The following is a 9379-nucleotide window of genomic DNA, read 5'->3' as shown; positions in this document are numbered from 1 at the left end:
TTAATTCCATAATTTTAAATACTTACTAACACAGTTTTTGACTTGTTTTTGTTCGTTATAAAATTTAATTTTTCCAAATTTATTTTTTTTTTCTCAAAAATTTCCTGATGTAAGGTAACAAAATGTTCATACTGGCATTTAGACAATTAAAGGGGCTATCAGAATCAAGAAAAAAAATTGAGGGTTTCCATTTAAAAAAAATTTCGATGACGTCATAACTCGAAAACAAATGACTGTTTGGAATTTTATTTTGCATTAAAATATGTATTTTTATAAACTAAAATTGACCGGTCCAAACATTTTTTTGAAAAAAATTTTGTTTAATTTTTAATGAATTTATTCCATACTTTTGCCGCTCACTGTAGACCACCGCCGTCTTGATGATTGACATATTTCACTATACATCTGCCTGGGCGAAGCTTTAGTGCCTGTGATCTCCACGGCGCCACTTTAGGGGGGAATGTCACTAAAAAATCATAACCTCATAAACAAATGTTATGAATTCAGTGAAGTTGTCAAAATGCAGTGTCAAAGACTCAAAGAGTGTCGCAGTTTAAAAGTAGCTTTAATAACAACAATTTTATTAATTTTGTTGATGCTAGTTCTGTGTGATGTTTCTGGTTTTTAGCATTTTGCTGTTAGTGTTTATGAACTGGCTTTTTTATCATATTAGAACCGATATTGCGGTAAATGCAGCAACAACAAATTCCTATTTCTAGATTAATATTAAAATTATAATCTCATTCTTGGATTTGCAGTACCTACATTATTTCCTAAGCGGGTCATTTCAGATAAAGATGGGCCCACAACAAAACAATTACCTATATTTGCTTAATTAATCCGTGCCATTCTTGGTGGAAATGAGTGGAAAGGATATTTTACGTTTTGTACAGTTTTGAATATAATATCATTTTGGGCAAATTATTATTCTATGAATTTGCACTCGCCACTGACCGAGATATTTTCAAAAAACGCGGCGCCGAAACTTTGTCCCTCCCGCACAACCGAACCAGTGCGCAACATTTTGCTTTTGCTATGTAGAATATCCAAACTGTAATTACAATTAAAGTAATGTACCTATCATTTATTACTGGACAACTATGCATGACTGCATGCATCATGCAGATACATGTGTGTGGACTGCATCTTGGACTGCATGTCAAAATTGTCACGATGCACATGACGATGTGATAGCATGACAGTTAGTTGCTTACAGCAACCCCCGAAATCAACCCTAAACGTCAGAATCATGAGAACATAGGATTTTTCGGTCTACGCCCAGGCCGCTATAGACACTCTGACTATCTAGCAGGTCGTGGTACAAAGTGTCTATAAAAGAACATATATCAAGAGTCCTGTGGAATTGTGCGGCTCTATATTTTTTTTGGTCGAACTATGTCGAGCTGTTGAAGCTGGCAAATTAGACGTCAAATGACAAATGTCAAATTATTAATTAAATCTTAGCGTCAGTTGTGAGTTCGGCGTCTTAGTCGTTTTACTTTTGAATTGTGATTCTCTGCAACACTCTTTATCAAGACTAAAACGTTTTTCCACATAAGTGTGAACTGTGAATAATACCAAAAACAAGTTAGGAGGTCGCGAAGGTAAGACATTTAGCAATCTTTTCACTAAACCGCAATGGTTTTATCGCTAGAGCAAAACACCTTCATTGTGATGTCGTATTACTGAAATGGTACCCTGCAGAATGGAGAGTGGGTGTATTCTATAAATGCTTGCAAGGAAGAATTTTTCGGAAAATTTTCAAATGACAACATCGTGGAAGCAAATTTAATTCCACACATCAGAAGGATTCTGGATAGATTTGTGGCAACTGGAAGTGTTGATTGAACTTTGGTAAAAATGTAGGAAGACCCTCAGTGAATGAAGAAATTGTCGAAGATTTACGGCAACGAATGGAACAAAACTCAAAAAAATCCCTCAGGAAGTTATCACTTCAGGCTGATGTACGACTCTCCACTTGTCAGAATATTGTTAGAAAAAACCTGAACTTCTATCCATACAAAATTACAACACTTCAAGAACTTCGACCAGATAATTCTGAGAGCCGCTTAGAATACTGCAATTGGTTTTTAAACAATTTGAACGTTGACAGGTTCGTAATTATAAACTGAATTAAACAATTTTAATATTAACTTTGCTTGCAGATTATTAGACATTAGTTTTTTTTTTTTTGGACGAAGCACAAAACTAGGATAATTGGAGTTCAGAAAATCCACATGAATTTGTAGAAACTTGATTGGAGTATGGATTGCTGCCTCAGGAAGGCCTTTAATTGCTTTTATTGTAAAAATCAAAGAACCTGTCATTAATGAAGTTACATAACCTCTGTTTTTCTATTTAGTACCACAATATGCTACAAAGCGGCAAAAATCAAATGTATTCGAGTTCCACAGGACTCTTGATATATGTTCTTTTATAGACACTCTGTACTATGGCGGCCAAAAAATTTTGGCCGTCACTTTCTTGACATTCAAGTAAAGTGTAAATAAACCTTTAGGAATCGTAACCCCACTTTCGATTCTTGTTATTTTGACAATCAATTTAAACTGTTTGAAGCTCAGATATTCCAAAAATCCGACCTGAATGAACAAAATTAGAGCTGTTGATGTATTTCTCATTTTATAATCATTTAATAACAGTACTTTTATTTTGTTTAGGTTGGTACTAAAACCAACGAGTAGATGTAACTAAGGAAAAACCTGGTATACGCCATAGACACTAACTTGAAACTTGTAGATTGTAAAACAACACGTTCACGTTTGAATAAACAGTTTTAGCTTTTAAATCAAAACAGTCGGCCTTATTAGAAAATCCCAACAGGTTATGGGCTACAGTGCGTATTAAAAAGAAAGTGCACTAACGGGAAAATATAATTTGGCGTACTGGTTGAAGTAATCTCCGCAAGTCCAATTTTGAGGTTAAGGAATCCACGAGGTGAACCAAAGAAGAAACAATGGATTCGTCAAGAATAATTAACGTTGGACTATTGGAAGGGAAAGCAAATTGGACTACGTGGAAATACAAAATTTCCGTCTGTCTACGAGGAGTCTCCGGAGCAATGGATGTTGTCCAAGGCAGGTTAGTGGCACCTAATACACTACAAGAAGATGCTACCGCTGCCCAAACAGCGACGTACAAAAGTGCATTAGAAGTATTCAATAAAGCAGACAGCAATGCCTTGATTATCTTAACCACGAACATGTTAGATGAAACGTTGAAGAAGATAATGCGATTCACGACGTCGCGAGAAGTATGGCTGGAACTTCACAAGTTGTTTGACGGCGTTTCTGAGGACAAAGTCTACAACCTCTGCTTACAATTCTTTGGATTTAAGAGGAATCCTGAAGTTGACATCGCATCACATATTTCAAAATTGAAAACACTATGGAGCGAGTTGAAGCAGGAGATGATGAAAGATGAAGCGAACCTGGAACTACCAGACTTATTTCTGATCTGTAAAATTCTGGGAACACTACCAGATGACTATTTTTCATTCAAGTCTAGCTGGATGTTAATGTCAAAAAGTGACAGAACAGTCGATAATCTGACAAATCAATTGTGTGCATATGAACGAGCCTTAGGGACCAAGGAGGACGAATCTTCTGATCAGAAAGCTCTGGTTGTGAACTCGTCGAAGCAGGCATCGCAGCAAGCGAATGTAGTCGATTCCAAGAAGAAAAAGAAGCTGATTTGTCATTATTGTAAGAAGCCAAATCACACCGTGAAAGTGTGTAGAAAGTGGATAGCTGATGGCAGGCCACCGAAATCGAGCAATCCGGAACCAGGTACGAACATGACACTCGTTTCTATTACATCAACTGTGATGAATTCTGAAAGCAGTAATAAAGACTGGTATGTAGATAATGGCGCGACAAGTCATATCACAAATGACAAAAATTCGTTCAGAACACTTGAACCATTTTCAACAACACATTCAGTAACCACAGCGAATGGTGAGAAAATTGAAGCCATTGGAAAAGGTACAGTGGAGATTGAAGCAGCAGTTGGAGGAAGATGGAACAAAATCACTCTGACAGATGTTTGGTGCGTTCCAAGTATTCAGAAGAATTTGTTCTCCGTTCTTGCAGCACAAGATAAACGTCAAAATAGCGAGTTCATCTCAACCACAGAAACTTTCAATTTCAAAGTCGACGGATTAGTCCAGCTGATAGGAGTTCGTGATCGATTTGGAGGACTTTATAAGTTGGCCGTGAGAAGTACGAAAACCAGCTCACTCGATGAAGTCAATGTCACAGGTACAAATAATCTCTTGCAGCTATATCATGAGAGATTCGGACATCAGAATAAGCGCCATGTGAAGTCGCTACTGAGCAAGGAGCTGAACATCAAAGTGGAAATGGACAGTGAACTGTGTGAAGGCTGTATGTACGGAAAAGCTCATCGCCTACCATTTGGCACTAGAACGAAGACAACAAAAGCAGGAGAGCGAGTTCACACAGATGTATGCGGACCATTTCAGGAATCGATGTCAGGATTTAAATATTTTGTGCTCTTCAAGGACGATTACACAAAATTCAGGACGATTTATTTCTTGAAAGAAAAATCAGAAGTTGCAGAGAAGCTGAGTCAGTTTTTAGCTGAAACAAAAACTGTTGGACATGTGATCAAAGAACTTCTGAGTGACAATGGGAAGGAGTTTGACAACAAGGACGTTAGAAGTATGCTTCAAAAGGAAGGTATTATTCAACGTCTAACGATGCCATACACCCCACAACAAAACGGCTGTAGCGAAAGAGAGAATCGCACAGTCGTCGAAACAGCAAGGGCAATTATGCATGCCCACGGAAACATTCCGCAGACACTCTGGGCTGAAATAGTTCGTTCAGCGAACTACATCTTGAATCGCACGGGACCTTCAAACGTGCCAGGAACATCTCCATATGAACTGTGGTACGGTAAGAAACCGGGACTGAAACACTTACGTGTAATAGGCTCCACTTGCTATGTTCATGTTCCGAAGCAAACCAGAAAAAAGATGGACCCAAAAGCCACTAAAGGTATTCTCATTGGCTACGATCATGATGACGGATACAGGATCTTCGACAAAGAGGAATGCAAACTCATTAGATCACGAGATGTCGTATTTGAAGAGAAAACGCTTGAGCACACGAAAAGTGTGATTATTCCAGAAGATGATTCAACGTCTAAACAGGAAATTCAAGCTGATCGCGATGATGAACTCACCGATGACGATGAAGAGGAGCAGGAAACCGAAGATACGTCAATTTCTGGAACTTCCGAGTCAGATTGCGAGCACAACGCCGACAGGACCACACGATGTCTACGGAACAGATCGACTCTGAAAGCGCCAGAGAAACTGCAAGACTACGTGATGCATCTTGCAACGTCACTTGAGGAACCAGAAACTTACGGCGAGGCCATGAAGTCGGATCAAAAGGATTACTGGAAAGAAGCCATGGACCGTGAAATGAAGGCTCTTCAAGAAAACGAGACTTGGGAGCTAGTGGACTTACCTCAAGGAAAAAGGGCTATTTCAAACAAATGGGTCTACAAAGTGAAAACCAACGCCGATGGATCAATCGATAAGTTCAAGGCGAGACTGGTCATCAAGGGCTATTCACAGCAAAGAGGAATTGACTATGACGAAACTTTCAGTCCAGTAGCCAGGAAGTCTACTATTCGAACGCTACTCAGTGTTGCCGCAAATGAAGGTATGAAACTTGCACAGATTGACGTTTCAACGGCTTTTCTCTATGGTGACTTGAAGGAAACCATATACATGCAACAACCTGAAGGACACTGTGATGGATCTGGGAGAGTATGTCGACTAAAGAAAAGCTTGTATGGGCTGAAACAAGCCCCTCGTTGCTGGAATGAGAAGTTTAGCAATTACATCATTAAATTGGGTTTTCGAAGGAGCGAAGCGGATCCTTGTCTTTTTGTTAGGCAAACAGGCTCCACAAAAATGTTCTTCGTCCTTTATGTTGATGATGGTTTAATTGCAGCCAATGACGAACAGGAACTTCAACAATTTATCGATGACTTAGGACGAAAGTTCAAAATAACTGCTAAACCTGCGTCGTTTTTCCTGGGACTGGAAATCAATCGAGAAGAAGACGGCTCGGTGAGGGTGAGTCAAACCCACTACACCGAAAAACTGTTAGAACGATTCAACATGAGTAACTGCAAGGCAGTGACTACTCCAATCGTCAAGGACAACGACACAGAAGAAAGCTCTCGAAACTCCGAGTTTCCATACAGACAAGCCGTGGGAGCATTGATGTTCCTCATGTGTGGGACACGTCCGGATATTGCGTACGCACTCAGCGTGGTATCCAGAAATCTTGAGAATCCAACAGATCGAGACGTAGTTAGGGTCAAGAGGATTTTGCGGTACCTGAGAGGTACAACGAACTGTGGGCTTCTTTACAAGAACAACCAAGCAAAGGGGGTTTTTGAATGCTACAGCGATGCAGATCATGGTGGTGACCTTAGCACGGGGCGTTCGACCTCTGGTGTACTGTGCCTCCACTCTGGGGCCCCTATTTCCTGGATGAGCCAAAGACAATCTTCCGTTGCCATATCCACAACTGAAGCTGAAGTTGTAGCTGCCAGCGAAGCTGCCAGGGAGATCATCTGGATCAAGAGGATTTTAACTGAACTGGACCAATTGAAAGCAACACCTACATTACAAATCGACAATGAAGCTGCTATTCGACTTGCCCAGAATCCCGAGTTCCATCGAAGAACGAAGCATATTCGTATCAGACATTTTTTTGTTCGCGAATTAGTAACTGCTGGAGAGATTATGGTTTCAAAAGTAGATTCTGAAAAACAGCTCGCGGACATATTAACAAAACCATTGTTTTCAACCCGATTTAGAGATTTGTGTAACGACATGGGAATCTGTAAGTTATTAAATAAGGGAGAGTGTTGATGTATTTCTCATTTTATAATTATTTAATAACAGTACTTTTATTTTGTTTAGGTTGGTACTAAAACCAACGAGTAGATGTAACTAAGGAAAAACCTGGTATACGCCATAGACACTAACTTGAAACTTGTAGATTGTAAAACAACACGTTCACGTTTGAATAAACAGTTTTAGCTTTTAAATCAAAACAGTCGGCCTTATTAGAAAATCCCAACATTTGCAATTAATACAAAATTTCCTAGAATTTGAAAATTTAATTTTTTTATTTAAAAATTAAAACAAGGGTGCAAATAACATAAAAAACTTGTTTTATAAGGGCATTGGCGCACTCGTTCCATACAAAACTCCCCTACGGGTCGTTTTCTACACCTGGAACTCGTGCGCCAAATCAACCCTTATAAAACTCGTTCTTTAATATACTATTCTTAATTGACAGACAATGACGGCCAAAATTTTTTGGCCGGCATAGTACTATCGCGGCCAAAATACTTTGGTCGTCAATGTGACATAAATGACATTCAATTGTAAAGCAAACTTTTGGATGTTTAACCTTATTTTTTACTACTGTCAAAATTATTTTAATCTATCAGTGTCATACGGGTGGGGTAAATCCCAGCTGCGGAGGCAGGGTCCAAAAGCAAAAGATCAACATAGTCGCGGTTTAGACAACCTTCAGAAGCAAGTAAGACGATTCTATATTTATCAAAAGCTGAAGGTGCCAAATTTTTGACAAGAATAATTTGAAATTGTCATGTATATTGACATTAATACTTGATTTACATTTGAAGTGTCAAAAATTGACGACCAAAGTATTTTGGCCGCGATAGTACCTAGCCCTTAGTTAGGCGCACGGGGTTACCACGATCCCAAGCATTATTAATTTCAGTGTATCAATAAAGGCACAAAAAGGCCAGAAAATCATAGTTTGGATTGAATATTTTCCATAAAAGTACACTTTTAAAGTAATTTTAAATGACTAATGCCATAAAAGTGCTGTTGCAAATGGAATATGATTTTTTGCAACTTGAGTCAACTTTAGGTCTGTGAATTCACGTAATCTTCTAGAACTTTGAGAAATGTAAGTTGCATCGATCACTACAAAGCAGCGATTATTGTTTTTTTTTCTAAAAAATAATTGTCCCATTTGCACCCCATGCGACCAATTGTGCGACTTTAACGGAGTAAGGTATTTCCCTTCATTTTCGGTAATTTCAGTGTTTCAATGAGTCAAGTCGACAAAATAGCATTGTAAAGCTCAAAAAAAAATACCTTTATGTAATTTTATATGGATGAAGACCGACAAAGGTCAAAAGACAATATGAGAATTTAATGGGAAGTTCGTCTAATTTTACAGAGAAAAAGACCATTTTTGCCAAAACCCCTGAAGTATAGATTAGAAAGTACATCCGCAGAAGAAAAACTGAACCTAACAGAACGGACTCTCTTCTGAAACTGTTAATGTATGTATCTACTGTCCACGCTTTTAAGACGATGTTGGACAGTAATTAATTTACATCTGCGTCTTAAATTAACCAAAGTTTTTTGCGTTATAGGTTAATCCTCCGCAATTATTATTTTTTTAATAAAATTATGCTATTTCTGAGTGTTGCATTTTCCATTATAAGTAGTATAATTATATGCTTTGCCGGAAAAGTCAAAACATATCCACTACAATGACGACCTGCGTTTGTAGAAGAGACAGAAAGCCACGACCTGCTTGACCACAATTTTTTTACACTTGTCACCGGGGTCGGTGATCTTCGACGGGGACGGCAGCGATTCTTCTCCGGGACGATGAAGCTGGGGGACCAGGACGCCAGGCGCCCTGGGCAGCTGGATCGCCGAAGAAGAATTGTCTTTTTGTTTGCGCTGGGACAGAGCTTTTTGCCTAACGGAGTTCAAATCGCTCTGAGAATGCACGGTAAATAAAACGACACGTCTGTCTCGAGACGGTCGAGAGAAATGAGGCCGATGCATCGGTTCGGTTGCGACCGCTTCTAGATATATATCGGCGAGTAAGTCTATCTCGGGAGCCGATTGGTCGGTTGACCCTAGGGGCGGTCCTACCGTTGCGTTGGTACTAGAGATTGGCCAGTCGCATTGGACCACGCTCTAACACACTCTATATTTGTAATTGGTACCATAAAATTGGCTAGTTAATGTCATAACTATACAAGTTAAAAGATAAAACATTTTACTGTTGAGTATATAATTTACTAAAATATATTATTTACCAAATAATGGTTACTTGCTGACTGAATCCAAAAAATTAATAGTAAAATTAGAAATTGTACAAGGAAAACTCAATAAGAATATATATCATCATTGGTGTACCGATTCAAATAAAGCTATCCATCCTGTTCCGCCATTATTTGATGAGGATTGATATGTTACTGTTAAACGTGAATTGGAATACAATACAGCTGGATTATCCTGAAAAGA

General features: G+C 38.7%; 1 protein-coding gene and 1 long non-coding RNA gene across 3 annotated transcripts in view; one reads left to right on the top strand and one right to left on the bottom strand.

Moving 5' to 3' along the window:
- Positions 1–1324: 1324 nt before the first annotated feature.
- Positions 1325–2594, top strand: LOC138134076 (uncharacterized). The gene is made up of 3 exons (XR_011160629.1): positions 1325–1604; positions 1655–2113; positions 2166–2594. It is a non-coding gene; the product is annotated as an uncharacterized lncRNA (long non-coding RNA).
- Positions 2595–9129: 6535 nt separating this feature from the next.
- Positions 9130–9379, bottom strand: part of LOC138132810 (cubilin-like) — a 48660-nt gene continuing 48410 nt past the window's right edge. For both annotated transcript variants that reach the window (XM_069050467.1, XM_069050466.1), the window contains exon 55: positions 9130–9370. In XM_069050467.1, coding sequence (XP_068906568.1) covers positions 9260–9370 — 111 coding nt within the window. In that variant the 3' untranslated portion in view covers positions 9130–9259. The remainder of the gene's footprint in view (positions 9371–9379) is intronic.

This window comes from Tenebrio molitor, chromosome 6 (assembly GCF_963966145.1).
Source record: "Tenebrio molitor chromosome 6, icTenMoli1.1, whole genome shotgun sequence".
NCBI classification, from domain to species: domain Eukaryota; kingdom Metazoa; phylum Arthropoda; class Insecta; order Coleoptera; family Tenebrionidae; genus Tenebrio; species Tenebrio molitor.
Note: the sequence above shows the minus strand (reverse complement) of the source record. Positions and strands in the feature narration are given on the sequence as shown.